The sequence below is a fragment of the Setaria italica genome, chromosome II, assembly GCF_000263155.2.
Source record: "Setaria italica strain Yugu1 chromosome II, Setaria_italica_v2.0, whole genome shotgun sequence".
Taxonomy (NCBI): Eukaryota; Viridiplantae; Streptophyta; class Magnoliopsida; order Poales; family Poaceae; genus Setaria; species Setaria italica.
Window position 1 is genome coordinate 1,628,857 of NC_028451.1, and position 25,128 is coordinate 1,653,984.

The window sequence follows — 25,128 nt, forward strand, 5'->3', positions numbered from 1 at the left end:
TATAGGTTGCCGAGGAGTAACAACAGAAGACCAACTCGCTACAACAAAAACCTAGAAGTCATCTAAGTTGCCCACGGAGGAAGCGCTGTGCGCCGGAGAAGGGGCGTCACCAACTCGGGGCGGAGACTGAACGCCCTCGAAGTCCATGCTCGAGACACCCTCGATCTCCTCGGGGTCTTCCTCCTCCTCCTCCTCCTCCATCGGGTCATTCTCCCCCTTCTGCTCTTGCGCATGGATGGCATTGAGCTCGGCGTGGTGCTCATCCAAGTGCGCATTAGCAACAGCTAGCTCCATCTCAACCTCTAGCTTCTCCTCTGCAAGCAATACCATATCGTGCTCCATATCTGTCACCTCCTCCTCTAGCTCGGTGATCCGGGTCTCCATGTCAGAGATCCGTATACCCCTCTGGATGAGCTGGTACGACTGTTCCACCAAATCTTTCTTGGTGGTATTGAGATTCTCCTGGGTGTCCACAGCTATCCGAGCCAAGACAGCCATAGCTCTCCCCTGGAGCTCGACCAGTCGGTACAACGCATTCATACAACGCGTTGCGGTGGAGAGGGTGACCTGCGGGTGTGAGGTGACCAACACCTCCATGTTGTTCACCCTATCAAGCCAGTCTGCGTCCAGCCTGTCCCTAGCGGGGAACAAGCCGATCGGATCCAAAAGGACCTCGAAAGGGTGTAGTCTGCAGAACTGAGTGAGGGCCTGCAGGGCAGCGGACTCCCAAGTATCCTCGAGGGTATGACCATATGTCGAAACCTCAAGCTGGGGCCACTGTGGCTGCACTGGGGGTGGAGGTACGACCACACGCACGCTGCACCTTTGCACCCCGTGCTCCAGGTACTCGCGTCCCGCGTAAAGAGGCGGCGACTGGTACCCAAACCACCTCAAGGTGTCCCACAAGATAGTAGGAAAACCCTCGAAGTGTAGGCACGTGGAGTGGGAGGTGCCATCCGTGCCATGCATCACGTGCCCACGAGCGGCCATCTGGAACCAAGGAGTGATAAAAGAAACGTGAGATTAAAACTCAGGATGAAAACAGATTCTGGTAGGCTAGAGAAAAAGCTCATAACTCAACAAGTACTCATCCAAAAATTCCCAAATTTTACCAACATTCCCTTCTGATAATTGGTAACAAGTTTGGTATTCATAAGTGGAGTGAAAACAGATCCTAACAGGGTGATATACTCAGATCTTTGGCAGGTGGCACATGCTGGAATTTTCAGGGACAGTGTGGCAATAAACTGAGCATAAATCCCAAACCAGAGATCTAAATAAGCTGAAAATTTACCACAAGGTTCTTCAAACAGCGCTCTACAGCTTTTCTTAAGCAGTGCCTAGCAGAAAATGTCCTTAAGGGAGTCGAAACAGGAAGACTATAACAGGTGCACAAACTGTATTTCCAGGAAATAAGGAGTTACAAATTTTTGTCATTGCTCACAGATCCTTTGGGAAAAATTACCAAATTTTACCAGTGGCATAATAAAACGTTTTTACACACTTTTCTTATATAAGGTTTCTGTAGATAACACATGGAAACAACCCAAAAGATTTTGATAAGACACCATGCTGAAAAGGGCAGCTAGAAAATCCTTAATGCGGGAAAAAAAAAACTTAAAACACATGAGCAAGGTCGATTTAATGGTTCGGTTTCACGTATTTTAGTTCATGATGCATGCACGACCTACATCGTCCTCTCAACCAAAATAATTGCCAAAAATTGGACTTACGTGATTAGTGCCGGTGGCGAGGCAACAATTACATCGCTCCCTATAGTATCTAGTCGGGTTTCTAATATCGTTTTCCTAAACGAACGTGGTTAGTGTACCTGCAGAAAAACACAATACCACATGAACCTTTCGTGCTAGCACTCACGAAAGCGTCCCCATTCATTACCGTTCACTATAGAAACGGCACCCATGCGTTTAACGCTGCATGGACAGCGCAACAACCGTGGAAATAGGCCCCTTCGAATAGGACCATATAACCCTTCGCATACTCGTGATGCGGAATCATGCGCACGTATCATAAACGTGGGCGAACAACCGTGATGATAGGCTCGTTGGAATCGAACCATACCACCCTTCGCATGAATCATCATACGGAACCTTGCGCACGTATAATAAACGTGGGCGAAAACAACCGCGATGATAGGTTCTTTTGAATAGAACTTCCTACCACCCCTCGCATACTCGCGATGCGGAACTCTGCGCACGTATAATACACGTGGGCAAAAGTGCTAGAAGTTAGTAAAATAACCAATAGCTAATAGCCACCTTAAATAACCCCAAAATTCCCCTAGGGCTTCTCGTACTAAGATCATCCTTAACGATCGTACGAAATTTTCAAACTAATTTCTTGCAAGTTTTATTTTAGAAAAGGTATTTTAAAGTCTGTTGTTTTCTCTGTCATGCTTTCAAGCTCTGGTACCAGCTGTGGCAGAACCGCCTAAATTAACTTGGCTAAAGCACACTTAAGTCGCCTAAACGCGATCATGTACTTTAAACAAGTCAACTTGGTCGTCCGTCGGATTTCCTCCGATAAAACCACGTAACGCAGGATCGAGAAAGCAAAACTCACACGATGGTGAGTGGTTACAGAGATTACAACAGTCCATCCAGATTAAACAAAGTGCATCAATTTATTACAACATAAAGTTCAGAAATTCAAACATAGTTTGTAGAGTGTTCAAGCAGCGGAAATAAAATGAACGGAAACTAAACGTCGGTGCACGATATCATGAAGAAGCCGATCATGACATCACTAACCCCTGTCCTCGCCGTCCGAGGAGGGATCCCACTCGACCGTCCAACCCGGAGGGAGCTGGGTAGACCAAGCAGAACTAGCAGCGAACTCAGAAACATCATCCTCACCTGAAAAGAGGTGCCACAAACAAGGCTGAGCAACTATGCTCAACAAGACTTAACCGACCTGTGGTACTAATCCACTAACACCTAGACATGTAAGCTTTTTGGCTCTGGGTTTTGTTTTGCCAAAAGCGACTAGTGTAGGTCCTTACTTTCAACATTTTAGCCACCAGTTCTACTGTTGTTTATCATTCTAAGTTAGCAACTATACTAAACAAGCATAGTTTTCTAAGCAATTAATAACAAGTAACAATATTATATCATCATCATCTTTCATTCTTACTCAGTGTAGCGTAGCGATCAAGTAGTCCCACACTGTGAGAGGCAGACGAATCGATTCGAATTTATTAACCATGCATGGCGAACCTAATCCCACGACATCCGCGCACCACGAAGGGTCACTTCACTTGTCAGCCGTCCCCATCGATCCCTAGGTACGTGTCAGGTCCAAACTTCCTTTGGCATGCAATGCTCCACAGTCCCGGTCTCTACCGTACTATGACCGCCATTGCACCCACATGATGCACCATGGGAACGACGTTCCAAGGATAGCAGGGGTATAAGCCACGTCCCAGTTCAATCAGGTACTAGGCTTCCCCATCCCATACTAGGTATGAGATTAGTACTTTCAAACACTTGATCACGAACACCATCACCTTTCGACCTTAGTCCAAATTTCAAGTAGACAGACGGGGCAAACCACCGAGTACCAACATAAGCCCGGCCCCGTCCATCATCCTTATAGTTGCAACAAAAAGAAAATCATTCAATTCCTATAACTTGCGAGTGATAGGAAATCACTCGACTTTTACCGAGTCCTATTTAGCATTGCAACTACTCGACTTCTTATACTAGTGTTCAGATCAAGGGGCACTATATTCATGCATCTATGGTTTCAATCAATTCCTATAAACGTAAATGCATAATCAAAACAACCAATATATTGCAAGTATTTAAATATAGGAATTTATGATCCGGGGCTTGCCTTCACACTCGGAGTTACCGAACTGGTCCTCGGCTTGCTCTAGCACGGGCTCGACTTCGGCGTGGTGTAGATCCGCTACAGCTTCCTCTTCGGGCGTCGGGTGCAGCTCGTATGTACCGTCGGCGATGTTAACTTCTACATGAAATGCAGGTGCAAATGATTCAACATGCAAAACCAAGAGTCTGAAAGGCATTTCATATATTATTCCTTTTTATCTTTCTCTAAAAAGGAAAGAGGTTTTCATTAACTTTCAAACCAAGTCTCATAATTTTCCTGTGAACTACACCTCATTCCTGAATTATTCCAAGTGGTTTCATATTTTTATCATCTCTGGATTTATCATTATGCAAAAAGAAAAATCTACCCGTAGATTTCAATTAATAAACTAAAACAGTAACTTAAATGTCTAAGCTAGGCTCTAAACCATTTTTCTAAGCTTTTATTCTCTGAAACAAACACTTGAGAGTTGGATTTACCTTTTTAGCATTTTCTGTTATTTTCTATGATTTAAACTAGCTTAAACAAGGATTAAATCATATAACATTAATTCTAACAGAGACATGTGTAAACTTATTTTTATATGAAACTACACAGAATATTGAGTCTAACAAAATTTATCTTGCATTTTTAGCATTTTTCTACACTTTTCTATGCCTTTTTAAACTTTCAGCCTTTTTAGATCTAGGAAAAAAAAGAAAACCGAGGCAATCTTCCAATCTAGCCCTCCAGTCTATGGGTTAAATGCGTAGAGGCCCCTGGATCTTGCGCCTACACCCCTGGACAAAAACCCACCTCAAACATAAATCCCACGACTTTCCCCATAACCCCCTGACTTTCTTTCTTCTTCCCCACATAGATCCCTCACGTACAAAAGCACAGCAACGTTCAGGCATGGCACAAAACATGGCGCTGGAACTTGGGGGCCGGCCGCGACAGAGGGAAAGGAAGAGCACACGGCAGGGGGAAGAGGAGAGGGGCGGCGCCTTGGGCCAGGAGTGCTCACCAGCGACGCTGCGATGAGGAGGGACGGCGTGCAGCAGTTCTCACGGCACAGGAAGGGGGCGGATGGGGGCTCGCGTGGAGGGGGCTGCTCGGCAAGGGAGGGAGCCTGGGAAGGGGCAAAATGGAAGCGGGATGACGAGGAGGCGCCGTGGCTGCAAGGAATCGACCGGAGACTCGCTCACGGCGGTGGATTTCGCCGGCAAAGTTTGAGCGTGGCGAGGTGCTGCGAGAGTGGGGAGGGGAGTACGGTGGGGTGGGCGAGCTATTTATAGCCGCGACGAGCTCGTGGGGCTGGCCGGTGGGTCGGAGGGGCGTTGGTACGCTGCTGCGGGGTGGACCGGCCACGGCGGGCACCATTGGCGGATAGGGGAGGCGACTTGGCGGGCGTGCTTGCAGGCGGGCGCCGCAGGCGAAGCAGGCGTGCACGGGTGAACGGCTCCATCAGGGCGTTGCAGGCGAGGCCGAGGAGCTGTGGCGTCTTGTCTCGGGCGTGCATTGGCGGGCACGGCGGCGGTGGCGTGCCAGAGCGTCGCAGGGCGCGTGCGGATAGAGCAGCAGCAGGGGGCAACTCGATGGGGCAGCGACGAGGAGCACGTGCCACGGGGCGGCCGGCGAGGGGAGCACGGCGCACGCGTGCTCGGCGTGAGCTCTGGTGCAGGATTTGCGGGATCGGACGATAGGGCAATCTTCGAGCGCGATCTTCTCCAGATTTTTGAACTGCACAACCCCTACTCCCTTTACAAAAGTTGTAGGCCTAGGATCTAAGTTCAATTCTTGTAATTGTCTTGATTTCAAATTCGAAGCTGAATTGAAGATAAAACGCTTCAAAGTTTGGCAAAATCCGAAACTTTCAGACTTGAACACTTCAGCCATTTTTGACAGTGTTGACCATTTTAGCTGCGTTTGACCTCGTTTTTGAAAACCTTCTGTGCAGATTTTGGCCTAAGCCCAAAAATCAAAGTTGTTAAGGACTCGTAGCACTAAAACTTTCATAAAAGGTTTGTCATGAGCATACATTCGAAAATGTGAGAAAAAGGGCTCCAAAGTTCTGACTTTATTTGATCTGCACCTTTCGGCCCAGATTTGTAATTCGATATTTTGACTCTTTTCTGATCAGTTTCAAGCAAAAAGCTAATTACAAAAGTTGTTAGAATTTGTGAGTTATACAACTCTTAGTTAGGCATATTTTTAAGTTTTTGAGCAAAAAAATTGAGTTATGGCTTGAACACGTGTTTAGCTTGTAAGGGGCAAAAGGGGTCATTTTACTTGGGTGCAAGGCTGTTCATTGGTTCCATTAAGCTCTAATGACTTCACTTAAGCTCAAAGAAGGTAAATTTTAGCTCGTTTGCTACACATACACACATACATACATACATATATAGACACACACATATATACATATATATGGACACACACACATATATATTTAGGAACGAGCTCACCTGTTGATTCAATTGTCTAGTTTGAGCTCCAGCAATTTGTCCTTGCATAGCCACCGGAGGAGTGTTCTATGCATCCAAGGAGTGATGTCCTCATCATCCCCCCCCCCCCCCCCGCCCTCTTGAAGTGGAGTCATCCCCGACTCAAGCTCATCCTCTCTCCCAAGTATAGCTTCAAATCTGCAATGTTAAAGATGGGACTAACCCAAAACTCAGGAGGCAACTCAAGTTTATATGCGTTGTTATTTATTTTCTCAATTATTTTAAAAGGACCAACAGCTCTTGGCATTAATTCAGAATAGGTCCATTCAATTTCTTGCTAAAGTAAGCAACGGGTTTACCTTCTTGCGTCAAAACATCACCAATACCAACTCCGCTAGCATCACATTCAAGCTCAAAGACCTTACCAAAATCAGAAAGTTGTAGCAATGGTGCCAAAGTAAGCTTTTCTATCAATGTTGCAAAAGCTTGTTCTTGTGCTGGACCCCAATGGAATGAAACTCATGAAGTAGGGAAGCAATGGTGCTGAAATCTCTCACAAAGCACCGAGGAAACTCTGCAAGACAAAGGAAGCTCCTCACGTGTGTAATAGTCTCAAGGGTTAGGTAGCTCTTAATGGCTTCAATTTTTGCTCCATCCATCTCATTTCCTTGTGGAGTCACAGCATAGCTAAGAAAAGCAACTCGATCGATGCAGAAGATGCACTTCTCAAGGTTAGCAAAAAAGCGTGACACTCTCAAAGCGTCAAAAACAACACGTAGATGATCAAAGTGTTCCGCATGTGACTTGCTATAGATCAAGATATCATCAAAATAAACTACAACAAATTTACCAATGAAAGCATGTAAAACCTCATTCATCAATCTCATGAAAGTGCTAGGTGCACTAGTTAAACCAAAAGGCATCAGTAACCACTCATAGAAACTAAATTTCATTTTAAAAGCTATTTTTCATTCATCTCCTAATTTCATTCTTATTTGGTGGTAGACACTATGCAAGTTAATCTTTGTGAAAATAATACAGCCACTTAACTCATCAAGCTTGTCATCTAGCCTAGGTGTCGGATTTATAAACCTGGTAGTCCACTAGGGAGTTACCCAAGTGGTTGATTTGTAGGTGGAGGTGATTATTGCGAAACCAAGAACTCGGAGGTGTTTGCAAGAACACAAGGGACATGAGGGTTTTAGACAAGTTCGGACCTCCGGAGAGTAATACCCTACGTCCTATATGCTTGGTGTCTTGTATTGCTTGAGAGTTGAGATTGTTGGGTTGCCCTCGGGAGGCACCCTTTGCCACCTTATATAGGTTGATGACCAAAGGTTTACAAGTCGGTTTGGATCTAATCTACTTGGTAGTTACATGGAAGGTAATCTGAGTCGGACTACAATACATGTCCCACAATATCCAGGTTGTTTTGAATTGCTCGACCTCCTTGGTGTGTACTCCAAGTATCTTCATATCTTTGGCCCACACGCCCTGGTCAGGCGGGCCCACTTGTTAGGTCCGGCCAGTATCTTAGTCAGTGGGGACACATGGGGTACCCATATCCCTTAAGCCCCCGAGCGATGTGTAGGCGAACAGGAACTTGAGGTCATCACAGCGAAGCTTGGAATGTAGTCAGGTGAACCTACGATGGCGTCATGGTGACAGAGAGGTTGCACAGTGCTCAAAAAAGAAGAAAATCCAAGCGAACGCAGAGCCGTCACGTAGAGTGATGTCGAGTACCGAATTGATAGATGTTGGGCATCCAATAGGTCGAAGCAAAGGATATAGAGGGCGTCGAAAGATGCACTCCAAAGGAGTAGCCCCCAAGCATTGAAGTGATTAGTATAATCAGTCCAATGGTCAAAAAAAGAAGAAAAAAGTTGATCCCGATAGCAGGTCCAAGTGCCTGAACAAAAGGATGAGCAAAGCCACAGAGGCATGTCAAACATAAGTAGGTGACCAGTCCCAAGGATGAGGATTGGCGGAGCCACGGAGGCACATCGACCTGAAATAGGCGCCCAGCCCTCGAGGACGAGGACTGGCGGAGCTGCGAAGGCACGTTGACCTAAAATAGGCACCCAACACCCCAGGACGAGGACTGGCGGAGCAGCAGAGGCACGCCGACCTAAAAATAGGCATTCAACCCCTAAGGACGAGGATTGGCAGAGCCACATAGGCACGCCAGCATGAAATAGGAACCCAGCCCCTGAGGACAAGGACTGGTAGAGCCATAGAGTCACGTCGTTGAACATCTAACAAAAAACTTGTCGACTTTGTCTGGCGCGTGTGCCACGATAACGAAAAACCCACAAATTTCGTTGCTAGGGTTATGTCGTCACACCCTTCAAAAGCACAAGGGGCACAAATCCGTTTTCATTTCCATCCATTACACTTGCATCGCCGCCACCATAGTCCACTGAGCACATCACTACCGCGACCGGGAACCCTAGGCTACGTCGCCACAATTCCAAATATACTCATGCACACTTTGCCGCTGCCGCCCAAGCTGTTGTGCCGCCGCCGCCCAAGCCGACATGCCGCCATATGCGCATCAAAACCCTAGCAGGCATTAGATCCAAATCACAAGGCTTAGAAACCAAAGAAATGACGCAAGCGAACATTCCAGATCCATCCTTGGTCTAGATGAAGTCCATGATGACGGAGGAGTGCATCCAAGCGCTCATCTACCGAGGCCCTCCTTCGGCCCAAGCTGCTGCTGGATTGGAAGCCAACCGCCGGCCAAGATTTCCTGACGGAGGACAAGATGGAGATGGTGGTTTTCGCATCATTCTTCGAGTGTGGGTTCGGGATCCCGTGTGGAGACTTCTTCTGCGGTCTGCTGCATTACTACAAGATCGAGCCGGTACATCTAAATCCCAACTCCATTCTTGACATTGTGGGTTTTATCCATCTTTATGAGGCATATTTGAGCACCCCCCCACTTGTGTCAACCAAAAGGAAACAACATCGAGTGATTGGGGCTTGCGGTTTTTTGCTTTGGCAAAGGAAAGTGCATGAGTATTTTGACCTCTAGTTGAAGGAATCAAACAAAGGTTGGCATAAGAAGTGGTTCACAGTAGCCAATCAGGAGCCCGAGCTCCCGCCGTGTACTAGATACAGGTCAGTGATAATGCTCGAGTGGTCAAACCAGCCAACCTCAGAAGAGCAAGTGCATGTGAATCAGTCGCTGGCCAAGATCGCTAACTTGAAGGTGCATGGTCTGACAACCGAAGTAGTCAGCATGAACTTCTACTGGAGATTAGCGCAGCCAATCAAGAACCGAGTTCATCCAGTGTATGAGTACCCAGGGCTGTAGGACCCGACCCGTGAGGTCCAGCAAAAGTTGCCCGAGGACAAAATCGTCAACTGGGTGTCCGATTTTTGGGGGGGCATTATCAAAAACAGAAGCCGCCCCAAGGCTTATTCTCTGAAGAGGCCACTGGCCAACCCGGTATGATCTTCAATGGCATCGATGTAGCATACTTACTATGCTGTTGTGTTGTTTCTGACAATACTTGTGAATTTGACCAGGATGACAAGTTCGCATTCTTTTGCCCAGTGCCGTTTCTTGGAGGGGCCGAGCAGCGGTGGCCCTAGATCCGCCCGACCGATGAGGCAAACGAGCCGCCTGCCGGCCTTGAGTGGGAGTCTGACTCCTCCATCGGGTCAGACGAGAGCGTGCCAGAAGAGGTCGGCCAGGCCGCAGACGCTGCGATGATTGGACGTCAAACACGGCAAGCCATGCATAAGCAGTCCGCCTCCAAGTCGCAGAAGTCGAGCTTCAAAAGGAAGAAGATGGTCGGCAAGAAGGGGAAGGAGAAGAATACGGCCACCCCGAGCGCAACCTCCGCCACCAGGTAGGCCAGCGAGGTGGACGAGGAGTCCGACATGCTGAGCCCTTCCACGAAGAAGAAAAAGTCCAAGCTCCTTGAGACGATTGCGGCCAACACAGATCATGTCAAAGAGGCATTGAAGGCGAAGATCCACGAGGGGTCCAGTGGAGACGCATCGACGCCGCCACTACCATTGCACCCCAAATTCTGAGTAAAGAAGAAGAGCACCAAGTAAGTGCAACCTGATTGTGTTGTTTGTCTTGTTGATATTATCGCCACCTATCTTGCCTGAATGACTATGTGAATCAACAATGCAGGAGTTCCATGCTAGATAATGAGGCTAGTGTATAGCTAACTAGTTGCTCAGCCCAAACCAAGGTGGTGAGTGGCCGCACCATTGAATAGCCCCGACCTCCAGAGGTTGGGGCACATAAGGATGGTCACGCCAAGGGAGGCCGTGCCAAATCTAGTGCCGCCACAAGACGCAGTCGGCTCTGGGGCTGCAGACGCTACTGTGGTCGACTCCAGGATCGAGTAGGTGACTGGTGAGGAAGCTAGAGCCGAGCCTCACCTAGAGAAGTTGCCCAGAGATGATCCGCTGCAAAAAGAATCCAGCGGGGGCGCTGACGTTGGCGTACAAGGTGAAGAAGATCTGGAGACTTTGAACCTTTCTGAGTCCGACCTTGCTAGGGATGCGGCGTAGGACAAGAAGGATCTTGCCAAGCTGCGGCAGTCATCCTCAGAGATTTCCGAGTTGTTAGGTCTAAGTGTGCCAACCAACCCCAGAGGACTTGTAGCTGAATTCTGGTTTCTTTGCTGAGCTCTAATTGTTAAGATGTATGCAGGGTCTAGCCGGGCATGCTCAGAGGAGGGCAGACGCGATCCACCAAGTCGAGCACATCGCCTCAAGGTGGAGCGACTCGAGGCCGACCTCAAGAAGGCCAGAGAGGATGCCGCAAAGCATGCCGACCAACTCTTGCGGAAAGACCTGGACCATGCTATGGAGAAAGAAGTTCTTACTGCACACTTGAACAGTATGTTGTGCTGACCTATTGAATCGATTTTGTCCTTGAAGTCTAGGTGCTGACATATGCTTGTTTGAATGAGCAGATGCCGTGGTGAGGGAACAAATGCTCAAGCGGCACAACAAGGAGTGTGAGGATTCCAATGCGTGCCTTCAGCAATAGCATGATGTGGCAGTTCATCATGAGTATGCTGTATCGTAGAAGCTAACTTATGAAGCCAATGCGCGCAAGGAAAATAAGAGGTAGGATGGCTCTCAAGTGTTAGGAACAGCTCGGGCAATGTAACAATGAAGGGAGTAGGTACGGAAAGAACCTCAGAGGTTTTACTCAGAAAGGAAAAAAAATACATAGCTTTTAAATCTTAAGGGTAGAAGCGCTGCATGTGCTCAGTGTTCCTTAGTTTGGGGATGCCTGAGCTGTCTACCCACTGATAGGTGCCTGGTTGGATAACCTTGTTGGTGATGAAGGGGCGTCATGGTCATCGTGGCAGCGGTTGTCACAACGGTTGTCGTCCCTGCGGTAGTTGTTGCGGTGAACTCGCTTGTACTCCACCGGTGTGCCAAGCTCTTTCTTGATGACTATATAGTCCTGGAGATTGTGACATGCGTCCTTATTGAAGGGGCACGGAGCGTTCATGGTGTCAGTAAACTCTTCCCGGAGGAAGGTGGTTGGTTTGGCAGGATCAGCTTTGGCAGTAAGGACCTCGGATTCCCGGATGGGCTCCAGCCGACCTCCCACGCAGTTACCATGGTTGCCTTAGTGGTGATCGGGTCTACTATGAGCGGATCGGCTTTGAGGGTGCTGGCTGGTTGATGTGGACCTGGAGTGTGTTGACTTGCTTTGGGCCTATTCTTTGATCTCGGCATTAGCTATGCGGATACGTGCCCGAACTCATCGAATTAGCTCTAGAAGGTGTTCCAAATTGGCGTAGGCAGCCCCCAGGTTTGCCTGGGGTGTGGTGAAGATGTTGTGGCTGGTCTCTTCGAGGTCGACTTGTAGATTGTGACCGCACATAGGATGCCAGCGTCTACCCTGAGCACTGTCCTAGTCAACGTTGTCCCCATCGTTGGCGTACTAGGTCGGCGTCGGAGGCGAGCGGTGGTCGGCGCTGGTCACCTACTGCCTCGGCTCCTATGTTAACAACAGGTTGATCCCTATCTGTGGGTGGATCGCTGGCGGAGACCACAAAGGCTTAGCGATCTGGCGTGGTGGAGTTGGCGTTGTTTCCATAAAGGTTCGGGGTCAGGACGATGCGGGGGATCTGGAACTCGCCACAGTCCGAAAACTGGGTGGGTGTGGATGGGTCATCAGATTGGATCTGAAAGGACTACACAAGTTTCATGGAAAATATGGCAGCCAAGTTCTTTAGACCAAAGGGGGCGAGGGAAGAACCCTGCGCTGACCTTGTTGAGCATAGTGTCGCCTCAGAGAGATCAATGCACTCGGCAATTGTGTTGCTGATGCAATCTAGCCCCGCGATTAGATTGGAAGACATGGGTGGGTGGGTTGCAGCAAGGATGTTGGGAATTGTCTTAGAGAGGGAGGGATCGCCGATTAGCAAAGCGAGCGGCTCGAAGGTCTCCGGGTGGAGGTCTTGTGTTGCTAGCAGATCCAGCGGAGGCGGAGTCGATGAAAGAAGCGGCAGGGTCGGGAATCCATCAGCATGGTCACAAAGCGAAGTTGGATTGGGTTGGCGAGGAAGTCCTTCATGCTCTCAGGAAAAACAACGCCGGGGTGGGATGCCATTGAGCTCTCTAGGGAGGATCTCACAATCACCCCTACCTAGCGTGCCAACCGTCGGATTTATAAGCCTAGCAGTCCACCAGGGGGTACCCAAGTGGTTGATTTGTAGGTGGAGGTGATTGCAAAACCAAGAACTCGAAGGTGATTGCGAGAACACAAGGGACACAACTATTTTAGACAGGTTCGAGCCTCCAGAGAGTAATACCCTACATCCTGTATGCTTGGTGGCTTGTATTGCTTGAGAGTTGACGACCTAGGGTTGCTCTCGGGAGGTACCCTTGGCCGCCTTATAGAGGCTGACGACCTAGGGTTTACAAGTCAGTTTGGATCTAATCTACTTGGTAGTTACATGGAAGGTAATCTGAGTCGGACTACAATACATATCACGCAATATCCGGGCTGTTTTGAATCGCTCAACCTTCTTGGCGTGTACTCCAAATATCTTCGTGTCCTTGGCCTGCACGTCCTGGTCCACTTGTCAGGTCCAGTAGTTAGGTCCGGCCAGTATCCTAGTCGATGGGGACCCATAGGGTACCCATATCCCTCACTAGGTATAGGGTAACAATAATCAATGGTTATGTTATTAATAGCTCTACAATCAACACACATACACCAAGTATCATCTTTCTTAGGAACTAAAAATAGGTACAGGACGAGGACTAAGGCTTTCTCATACATACCCACTGTCCAAAAGGTCTTGGACTTGTCACTGAATTTCCGTAGTCTTCTCCAGGTTCATCCTACATGCAGCTCGGTTTGGTAAAGTTGCTCTCAGAATCAAATCAATTTGATGCTCAATTCCCCCCAAAGGTGGCAGCCCTGGTGATATCTCACTTGAAAACACATCCATGTACTCCTACAAAAGGTTAGTGATAGCAGGAGGCAAAGTGCTAGCTACTTCATCAATAGAAACAAAAGTATGTTTGCAGATCAAAGCATAGCACACATTAGCATCTCCATTCTCAAAAACATTAAAAGAAGTACTTAGGAATGAGCTCTAGTGATTGGTCCTTGTATAGTCACTCCTTGTATAGTCACATGAGCTCTAGTGATTGGTCCTTGTATAGCCACATGAGGAGTGTTGTGTGCATGCGAAGGAGTGATGTCCTCATCACTGCATCAAGGTGAAATATGTGAGAACGGAGTAATTCACAAGTCATAACTTTGGGAATGTAATAAATAGGGACCGGTATTTATGGTGACCCGAGTGCCTTTGGATTATTATGGTACAAAGTAGAGGTCCAAGTTGGTACTTGGGAGTTGAGATACAAGTCGGCTAAATTAGTGCCAAAAAAACATTATTAATTCTGGGAGTGTCAAAATTTTGTAGCGGGTCCCATGCACCATAGCGAATAATAAAATTGCATTATAGTTCATAAGGATCTCAATGTGGAATAAAATTAAACATGAGCTTGACTAGTTTTAATTGGGCAATGTAGATCTCACATATGAGAGACGTGGATTTTTTTATGCTCAAGCAACACACGTGTATATATTTAACTAGTAAGCTAATAAAGAGAAAAGGAAATTTAAATTTTGACAAACAAGAAAGGGAAATAAAGCTTGAACAAATCAAATTAGAAAACAACCAAGCTTGGTTGAGCACTGATGAGTATCAGGAAATCCTTAGTTGAAAAGATCACAGAAATAAACATATTAGGGGCTAGCAGCGCATACAACTGATGAGTAAGGGCCTCTTTGGAACATATGATTCCCAAAACGTACAAATGAGAAAAAATAGGGTTACATGAAACTTGCAATACTACATGAATTCAAAATGCAGGAAAGTTTATGTAGTAGCCTTTGGATACAACACAGGAAAAACACAGGAATTCGAATCGAGAGAGACACACACATAAACACACATACAGGAAAGTTTTCATAAGGTCCTCCAGAGACACACACATAAACACACATACAGGAAAGTTTTCATAAGGTCCTTCAGAATTCCTATGGATTCATGCATCCCATAAGAATTCCAAGGAATTTATAGGGTGCAATCCTTTGTTCCAAAGGGTCACATAGGAAATTTTCATATAGGATCGAAATCCTTCAAAATTCCTATGGTTTTCCTTTGCTCCAAAGGGGGCCTAAACTGACACTAATGTTTTGGTGGTTGTCCGCCGCGGCTAGAGCTAACTGCATAGAACGTTTGCGTCACTTGACATGCGATGATGATGAGAGCCACTAGTAGTACGATGATGATCACTAAGTTCTTAAACTGGCAGAACCATCCCATGAACCTGTGCACGCGGTTCTCGCAGCGCTCCTGCATCTCGTGCCACATGGGCATGAGGTAGTTCCTGTCGATGTTGTCGACGTCCATGACCACTCCCTTGCAGAGGTCGGCGAAGTCTTGAGCGACCTGCTCGTCGCTGGCGAGGAAGTGTTCCACGATCCCTGAGTGAACCAAGAGCTTCACGTCCTCCACCGTGCCTGCCACCTGCGACATGAAGAGGCAGTACGCCGTGACAGGTCTCCGGGAGATCTGCTCCTCCAGCGCCATCAGGTTTCGCAGGACCGTCCACGTCATGTTATCAACCCGCAGGCGGGGGACCCACAGCGTGCCTCCTTGAAGGCGCACGTCGAGGAAGGTCCACTTCTCATTGTCCTGGAAGACCCGACGCTTGAACCGCACGTTGCCGTACTTGCAGTACTCCGTCGCGCGGCGCCACCGACCCGTGCGAGGGCGTGCAGCGTTCTCTTCCATGGCCGGAGGTGGACTAGTTGGCTGCAAGTAGAAGTGCAATAAGTGCAGCAGATGGAGCGTCGGCGGCGTCAGAGGCGGAGCCGGCCGCCGGTGCTTGCTGATGTAGAGCTGTACCTGCAGCACCTCCTGGACATAATCTGCTATGGATTCGAGGGCGGAGCTGGTGGTATCACCTGTGACGCGCTCATGGATCTTCTGTAGCACGAAGAAAGGTATCTGGTTCTCAACGAGGAAGACGGTGTCGCGGACGACGGTGTTGTTGTCGCCGCCGCTAAATGAGCCGCCGTCTTGGACATCTCCCCCTACTGTTTGCGCCGGGTCTCTGTCTTTACTTGTTGAGCTATGTGCTAACTTATTGTCGGCATAGTCCACCATGCAAGCGAGGAGGAAGCACCCATCACGTAGCAACATTGTCGACAGCTCTTCCGGCGTCATGTGGCCAACACCATCGGGGTAGCAAGCCCTCGCTAGGGGCTCCAGTTTCTCCGCTAGACCCGTAAGACCACCTTTGGTTTGGTCCTCGGAGAGGCTCTGAAAGAATCCTACACAGCACAGCTTCTCCTTTTCAATCCGTGGGGACGAGCAACTCGCATGGTAAGGGCCGATAGGCACGGAGTGTGGAGTGTAGCTGTTGACGTCGCCGGCACGGACTGGATCACGGACCTTGGAGATGAGGACACTTCTGCTCCACCTGCGTCTCCGTGCCATTTCAGCTTCTTCGGTCATGGCTTGTTTCCCTGCCTCCAAGTCGGTGTCAACATGTGGGACTCGTGCACCTGCATGCAGGAAGTAACTATTAATCAGCGCATAGCGTGCGAACGTACCACCAACGACACCATATTTGTTTGTTGATGAGGACAACAGATCTGTGATCTGACTAGAGAAAATAACAATTAAACGGAAATAATGTTGCAGCATCAATCATGATGCTAACGTGCACTAGCCTATTAACTGGTCGACCAACCCAAACTAAGAACTTGATTCTCCGAATAACGCTGTCCAAGTTGGTAGAGTGATAGTAGTCGTTGTAACAAGATCGATTAACTTCTACTCACCTGATGACCACAGGGAGAGCATATCAGTGGTCATGTGTTTTTGTGTTATTTTTCGTGTTACTTTTGTGTTTTTGCTGCAACTAAGATCTGCATGGGTGTTATTTTTCGTGCATGGTGTTTTTGCAGGTCTTAGTTGCAGGAAGAAGTAGTGCCTCTTTGTGGCTAGGCTAATCGTTTGTGTCTCTCAATCTTTTTTCTTTTTCCTGGTCTAATCAATCATGTTGCTAACAGAGTACTGAACAGACTGAGGCCCTTGCATTGTCCCTGTGAGCGACTCGGGGGGCGGACGCCACGCGGCACCACCGAGCCCCCGCTGTCCATGCGCCGCCACCTGCGGTGGCCTGTCGCTCCCCCCAGCCAACGAGGGCGGTCTAGCTCTGTTTTCTGACCTCTAATCTCTCTAGTACCCCCTCTCTTCCATCCACTACAACAAAAACCCACTATAGCAACGTCTGCTGGTGGGCCCACAGCAGCGATGATGGCGGTGCCACACGGCCTGGCATGACTGCAACGGCATGGGCCTAGGGCGCAGCGGCTGCGGCAGCCCATGGCCCTGCACTGCTGTGGCGGCGTGTGGCCTGCCAGGCTCTGGTGCGAGGCGTGCGACTCTGGCATTCCCGTCGGTGGATCCGGTGGCCAGTGGCACAGATCTGACGAAGGCGTGCTAGGGACGATGGTCGATGACTTTCTTGTAACAGGTGCTCACAGACTCATCGTGCAGCGACTGCGGTATGGAGCGCACTTCATCGATGTCATCGGGTCTCAGGTGCTTCAGCCTCCCGTGATTGGCAATGGCGTGGCAAGGGATGCGTCTCGTCAACTCTTGGGGCTATGTTGTGGTGGGCTAGGGTACACTGGCGAAATCCCCGATGATGATGCCTTTGGGTATCATTTTTCTTCTTGGATGCGCCACCTATATATCCCTATCCCACCCCATCACAAGATCTCCAGGTGAAAATTTTATCTCGGTGGGCAGCAGCGGCTATTGTCATTTCCACAATGGAGGTGTCATTTTGTAGGCTTTTTGAGTGGTTATGCACTTCATGGCGGTACTATGGTTTCCCAAATTAGATTCGGCAAGAGCTATTGCTATATATCTTGCTTAACTCCGCTACCTATGTTAGTGGAAGTGTGGATTGTTTTGTTGCTGTCTTGGTTTGGTGGTCAGAGCGTCAATCAATAGATGGAGTTGTTTCAATTCCTCCTTGTTGGGATTTGGCTCATGCTTCGGTTCCGCTTTCATTTGATGTGAAGGAGTTGGTTCATTTTGAAGGCGACTTTACCAAACATACTATGAAGGGAGGTTACTAGAGTAGCTTGTTGGCAATTTTGAGTTTCTTTTTTCTTTAATTCCATTACTTTTCTTTAATACATCGTATATTCTCATGTCTTGGGTACATGTTCATTTAAAACATGTGCCTCTCTCTGTAACAATCGATGTATTCTCGAAAGAGGATCTCTAGAATTTTATCTTCGGTAATGCTACAGACCGAGCATCTGGAGCACTTGTTTGTCTACGCACCCGAAATTTGTTTGGTTCCAACCTATTCCAACCTACCCATATTATATGCAAGTTGACGTCCACGCAGCTCGTCTCCCTCCACGTTCTTATCCATTCCCTTACCCCAGCGCTCTCTCTATATACTTCGATTCACCTGCCGCATCGCATCTATTAGCATCCATGGTCATTGAGGCCGCCAAAGGATCAGACTGCACCCACTAGTAGAGAACTGACCTTCCATCCAGGAGCTTTTATCCCGGTTAACTTTGGACCTGCGACTAAAGTGCCTTTAGTCCTGAGTCAAAAATGAGGCACCGAAAGGACATCGACGGGAGGGCGACTTTAGTCCTACCGCCGCCCCCCCCCCCCCCCCGCCCCTTTTTATCGCGGTTGGAAATTCCAACCGGGACAAAAGCCTCCCTTGTCCCGGTTGGTATTTCCAACCGGGACAAAAGATTTAATCCCGGTTGCAATTACCAACCGAGACAAAAGGGGGAACTTTTGTCCCAGGCGTCACCAGGTTTCCATGCGGCCCTTAAGGTAGTGCTCTCCACCTTCCTTATCCTCCCAGGCAGCGCTCTCCTCTCCACTTATCTTCTTTGTTCCTCTCCTCATCCCCTCCTCCCTCTCCTCTTCTCTCCACCAGCGCTCCACTCCTCCCCCTCTCTATGCCGCCGCACCCCCTCACCTCTTGCCGCCGCCACCTCCCCCTCTGCTGCCCCTCCCCTTCCCCCTCTGCTCGCCCTTCACTAGCAGTGAGGAGCGCCAGCAGAGCCAGGGCAGGGCAGGGGTGCGACTAGGTTGCCGAGCGGCGGCGACCGGGTGGCCGATGGGCGCGGGCGGACGCAGGCGGAGCGGAGGTAGGCGGCGGGCGGCCAGCGTGGGGGCGGGTGGCGCGGGTGCTTTTTTTAAAAAAACTTTTTAGTCCCACTTGGTGTTACCAACCGACACCAACCGGGACTAAAAGAACTCGGGTCTAAAGGACCTCCTTTATCTCGAAAATTTAGTTCCGGATGGATTTTCGGAATCTTTCACCCCAACCAGCCGGAACTAAGGGTTCGTTTTCCACACCTTCCTGAGGAGCTTCAGGCTCTTGTCTTCTGGCTCCTTGTCTCTAGCAACTACAAGCATCACTCCCTTGTCTGCTGCTGTTGGCTCGACGTCAAGGCCGCCTTGGGCTTTGTGCAGGCACTGAGCCTTGCTGTTGCTGGTGGCTGCCTGCACCTTCCCAGGCCTGCTCGCGCGCTTTTCCTGACGTCCCCCAGCTCACTGGCGCTCATGTGCTTCCGACCACCACGCCAAGAGCATGGACGACTTAGACCCTTGCGCTCAAGAAGATGTTGCAACGGTCCAGTCTAGATGTTTTCGTATAGTTGTTTTGTTTTGTTTCAATTTTCTGTTTTTCTTGTGGGTGATTTTGTTCACTTCCTAGGCGTTGCAATGGCATGATATGCATATTGCGAACATGTATTTGATTTTGGTTCAGTTGTGCACATCATACAAAAATTAGGACGTATATGCAATAGGTCTTCATCCGTATGGATGTTGCACTGAAGACATGGTTGGCTTTCTTCATCTCCTCTTGCATTTGTATACGTTGCAACGAGTAAATCGATTTGTTGTAGAAATATTTTCTTGATGTTGCATGTTGCTAGAGGAAAATGATTTGCTAGATCTTGATGGAGATGGCAATGCCATATTCAAGGTTGCGGCAGCATTTTATGCATGCTGCATATGCCTTTTTTATTGTTACAATATATTTTTATTCATGTTGTGGCAATAAATTAAAGTAGTTTTTTATTTATATTCTTGATGTTACAAAGTTGATTTTCTGATGTTGCATGGACTATTTTATAATGTTTCATATACAATTTTTTGATGGTGCATAAACTATTTTCCCATGGTTACCTTCTCCAAATCTCTCTCTCACAGGCGTGCGAGCCGCGTGATGTGCTAGTGTCCCTCTCTCCGCGTGATGGTGAGCAGGGGCGCAGTGCTTTAGTTTATTTTCGTGCCTGGTATTTTTGCTGGTCTCGGTTGCTGGTAGCAGTAGGGCCTCTTTTGTGGCTGGGCTAGTACGTGGTTTGTATCTTTTTTCTTTCTTTTTCCTCGTCTAATCAAACTAGCGGCAAAACTCTTGCCGCCCTTTTGAAAAATATTAGAAGTGCTTTACCAAGGCACTAAAGAGGAGTTCGAATAATTGTTGGGGTTGAGAGCCTGGAACTTTGGTCAATCCAAAGGATGATGTTTTGGAGTACATTGCTAGCTACAGTACTGGTTAAGTAACTAGGTGAGCGTTGGCACTCACGTTAGGAATCATCCAACATACGTACACAACACTTACATTTGGTTTTAGCACCTCAAGTAAGGTGAGCTGAGCCAACGCTTTGTTCATTGCTAGTCAAAACTCCGAACAACAAACCTAACTAGTGGGAATAATACCGTCTAGTTCGTACGTGTCATTTCCATGGCAAAAATGCTAGCAATGGCGATATATATATCATACAACGATACGGTGTATATAATGCTAAAAAGGTATTGTTAAACGTGCATGCAGGATATGAATTAGACAAGTGACAAACATCAAAAGAATTTCTACGGCATTTGGGGACTTGTCAATTTCACCTTTAGAAGGCATCAGTGAATCGACTTCGCCGGTGACAATTTTGGTCCTGCAGGAATCCTCACCCCTCGTCTCAATATCTTTGCCCCACGTTTGTTTGGTTGGTTAATTCAATGTCTCTCGTATCTGCATGCATGCCACACAATGAATCAGTCCATGGAAATGAAAATGAAACATTGATCAATCGTTTTGTCATTCCTTTTCTCTAATTAAACATGGATAATGGACTGGCAAGTGCGTAGTCGACAATTCTTGGTTGATGCTGTGAGCAACGAATATCGAAAAATAAAAAACGAAGAAAATAATAAACCTGCTGAATCTATGAATAGAGAGTGGAACTGTTCTGTCAGCTAGAAAGCCCTCACCATCTTAAAATTAAGATGATAAGTACTAGAACTCAAAAAGAGATTCTAGTCTCCCAACACCGGTTAAAAACCAAAAAGTTAACAGACAATCGAGAGAGCTAAATATCTTCATATCGATCCAAAACAGTATCTGAACACAAGCTGAAACAGGCAAATTGACATACCATTCGCCATTTCAGTCGGCACTCCAAAACTTTGCTATCTTCCCGTCCTCGTCTGGTCTTTAGATGTTTGTGGCAATCCTCTATATGTACGTGCCACAATTTCAGGTCTAATAATTTATTTTTCGTTTTGTCTCTTGTGCAGTAAGATTTTTATTGTAAAATGTTCACAGAGCTCGAGTGTCAGCAAAAAGTACAAAACAGGAGTCAATGCTGATCAGTAACTGGAACGTGTTTGTGTTTGGTTTCAGGACTAAAGTATAGTCCTTGGCACATCATAGTACTAATTAAGAGTATTAAATATAGGTTAATTATAAAATCAATTACAAAATGAAGGCTAATTCGCGAGATGAATCTATTAAGTGTAATTAGTTCATGATTTGACCATGTTATGCTATAGTAAATACGTGCTAATTATGAATTAATTAGATTTAGTAGTTTCGTCTGTGAATTAGCCACAGCTTACGCTGAATCGGAAGTAGGGGTTCCAATCAACCAAAATACGGCCGGCCGTATTGTAGTCTTTACCTTATTAATTAGCTAGGTTCACCTTTTTAGGTGTGCGGCTTTTCTTTTTCCTTAGCATAAACTCATGGCGTGCGAGATAGCTAAGGTTAACAAATCTATTTTCACTATTTAATTAGGCAAGCAAGGTAATACTTTGGTCGTACTTTGGTACAATTCCTTAGACTGTATATACCCTTAGGATTTGTTCTTAATGACAGAATTACAGTTTTTATTGGACAGATCGAGGGGGTATTGGATTAAGAATGTCTGGACTTTGCCCAGCCAAACTTGGGGCAAGCCCATACATTTTGCCACTTGTTTGGTTGAATTGTTTGGTTGAAAACTAAAAATTTTTGGCAATCACATTTTGCCACTCAATCAAGTGATACCTTAAAATTCTTGCCCAGATTTTGGCAGAAAAATTTTATTACGCTCACATTTTAGCATGGCAAATTTTAGAGCTAAATCAATCAGGCTCTAAGTCCACTTTCACTCAGTTTGTTTACTCACATATGAATAGTGCCGATTCTTCCTGATAGCGCAATCAGATAAACTTCCTCTAATCGGTGGGATGTGACATACACCCTCTTCTTTATTAGCCACGTCATTGATCCGCATCTAAACACAGAAGAGAGATGCAAATAGAGATGCAGATCCAACCTGAGGATGTGAACCGATCACATGATGTGAGAGAACCAATTTGTACGTTAATAACGCCGTTAGTGCATTGGATGCCCTTGGTTAGCAGCTGGGATTTCGATCGAGACTGTTGTCGCTGTATCCCAGGCACATGGGCCGGTCACATGATGAGAGAACCAAACAAACCTTTGCGGGAACCAAAAGATGCTCTGCCCATATTACAGAAAAGAAGCGCATCACGTGATCTGCCATTTACATATACAGCGTGTTGGGCGACGTACTCGTGCTAAATATTATTTCGGTCCTAAAAAGAATGCAACACTCGTATCCCCGAAATTTAACCAATTTCAAATTTGATCAAATTTATACAAAATAATATTAACATTTATGATATAAAATAAATATTAATAGATTAATCATGTAATATATTTTTATACTAAATCTATTTGGAGATGCGAATGTTAGTACGTTTCTATATAAATTTGGTCAAATTTGAAACTGTTTGACTCCTCAGGAAATTAGAATTGCATTCTTTTTTTTAGAACGAAAGGAGTAGTAGGGATACTCCCTTTCTCCTCCTATAGATCTATTTTTTCCACACAATGACCATAGAGAAGGAGCATACTCCTGATCCAATTAACCGTGTCATTATGTACTCTTCTTAGTGGAAACAATTTTCCGGGATGACTCATTAATATCTATGCCATCATATCACTACAACAAATCTCATGCATAGATACTTTTATATAGACATTTTATGATTTGTCCTTATGAATATATCTTAATGTATTATAAAGACACTCTTTGTGGCATTTTAGTATATTGAGACACTATATGAGTTATTTTCAACCATAGTGACATATTCTTAAGTTATTTTGTAAAATGGCAATATAGATTATTAGGGACATCCTTGACACACACTTTAATATTTGACCTTACTCCCGTAAAGACATAGTTTAATTCAATCACTTTCAATGTTACCCTAAACGCTAAACAGTCCATCACCTACCGTTTAGCTCTTTATTGGATCTAAACAGCTAATTAAACAGGTTAAACGGTCATGAAAAGCACTATGTAGCGTGTAAACCGCGTGCAAACAGCTAAATGGCCACGTACGCGAACATTGATCACTTTAATCTATTGAGACACTATTTAGGCTGTTAAGGTACTCATAAGAACTAGACTAAGTAAATATGCAACAATTGGTCTAAGGTTGGGTTGGCTAGTAGGTGGGGTATTATGCAGTGTGGTTTGGGGTCTCGAGTTTGAAGACCCATCACTGTCAATAGTAGTTAGCGCACCATTTGTATGAACCACAAGTGCATGGATCAATTGTAGCTTTTACCCTAGAGTACTCCCCCTACGATTTTATCAATCCGTGGAACAAGTGGGATGCAGCGCTTAAGTAAGCACTAATTAAGATAACCGAAAAGCTCTATATATATGAGAAAAATTAAGTATACGAAAAGAGCTAACCAATCTAGGTTAAAACGAGCGGAGATATAGATATAATCGAGGTATGTGGAACGCTTGTCCAAGGGATCTAGGATCACCGGCAATGCAATAGCCATATCATATAGGGTAGATGGGTACCATGCTCAACGCTTTCTGTTAGTTGGAAATCTGGCCGATAAATAAATATATGTAATTTTGTCGTGCGTTATATCATATATGGCCTAGCACTCAATGACACAGGATCTATACTGGTTCGAGCAATATGCCCTACGTCCAGTTAGGGGCCCTAAGCTCAGGTGCTCAAAGTTTGCAGTAGGGGTACAACGAGAGGAGGAAGAAGAGGGGTGTCCGAGCCCTAGTGTAAGTGAAGCCTGGATGCGAGCTAAGTGTTGGGAGTGTAGTGCCTTACAAGCGTGGACTATGCATGTGTATGTGTGTGTGTTCTGTCGAAGAGAGCTGGATCGATCTCTCCCGAGGCATACGTGCCCTTTCAAGGGGGCATCCCTTACAAGTCGGAAGAAGATCAAAGAGTTGGTATATGGATGATGCCTAGTTTTGTCGAATCCCATGTCCGGCAGATATGGTATGGCCTCCATCCTTGGTCCCTATTCTCCTCGTCAGGTCATCACGTTGTAGCATCAGGCCATCACGTTGTAGCATCAGGCCATCACGTTGTAGTGGGTAGGTTTACGGCACCACTACGCGATCGTGCGCGGGGTGTGGTGTGGTATGGTTCCGCGTACGGCCACTTGACTTGGGTGTTGCATCATTATCCATCCCACATGCTCCCAGGGCCCACACGGGGTGGCTGTCCCTGGTTGGGGGTCAACGCTGGTGGCATAGTGGAGACCTAGTCGGGGAGCCAGGTTGGGAGCGCGGGCCAGTGGCATCCAGCCAAGGGGAGTTGGTCGGGGTCGGACTATGGTCCCACCTTTGGTAGGCCCTGTCTAGTTGGTTACTGAGCGATCCTCCAGGTCGGGGGACCTAGTCGGCGACTGGGCTGTGGCCATGGCCATAACGTGTGCAGCTGGATCAACCTAGTTGCTCATTCTTGCGATGCCCTCTGTTGGGCTAAGTGCTACGAGAAGCGGTCCCGTTGGGGATCCTGGGTCTGTGGACCTTTCAAGAGCCCCTGAGCCCCTTTGGGGCTTCGTCCAAGCCGTGAAGGAGCTAATCGTTGAAAGGCTATACTAAAGGGAGATGCATCGAGGGACGTAGTCCGCTTTTGTC

The 25,128-nt window shown here is 47.0% G+C and overlaps 1 protein-coding gene across 2 annotated transcripts; it reads right to left on the minus strand.

The window, feature by feature from the left end:
* Window positions 1-14,538: 14,538 nt before the first annotated feature.
* On the minus strand, window positions 14,539-20,903 carry LOC101762904. Of its 2 annotated transcripts, XM_022824113.1 has the most exons (3): window positions 20,774-20,903; window positions 15,707-16,368; window positions 14,539-15,613 (listed from the first exon to the last, which is right to left on the minus strand). In XM_022824113.1, the coding sequence occupies exons 1-3, from the start codon at window positions 20,784-20,786 to the stop codon at window positions 14,984-14,986; spliced, it is 1,305 nt and encodes a 434-aa protein (XP_022679848.1). In that variant the 5' UTR covers window positions 20,787-20,903; the 3' UTR covers window positions 14,539-14,983. The 2 variants fall into 2 exon arrangements, with proteins under 2 accessions (XP_022679848.1, XP_022679847.1); XM_022824112.1 differs by having other exon boundaries at window positions 14,539-16,368.
* Window positions 20,904-25,128: the final 4,225 nt, after the last annotated feature.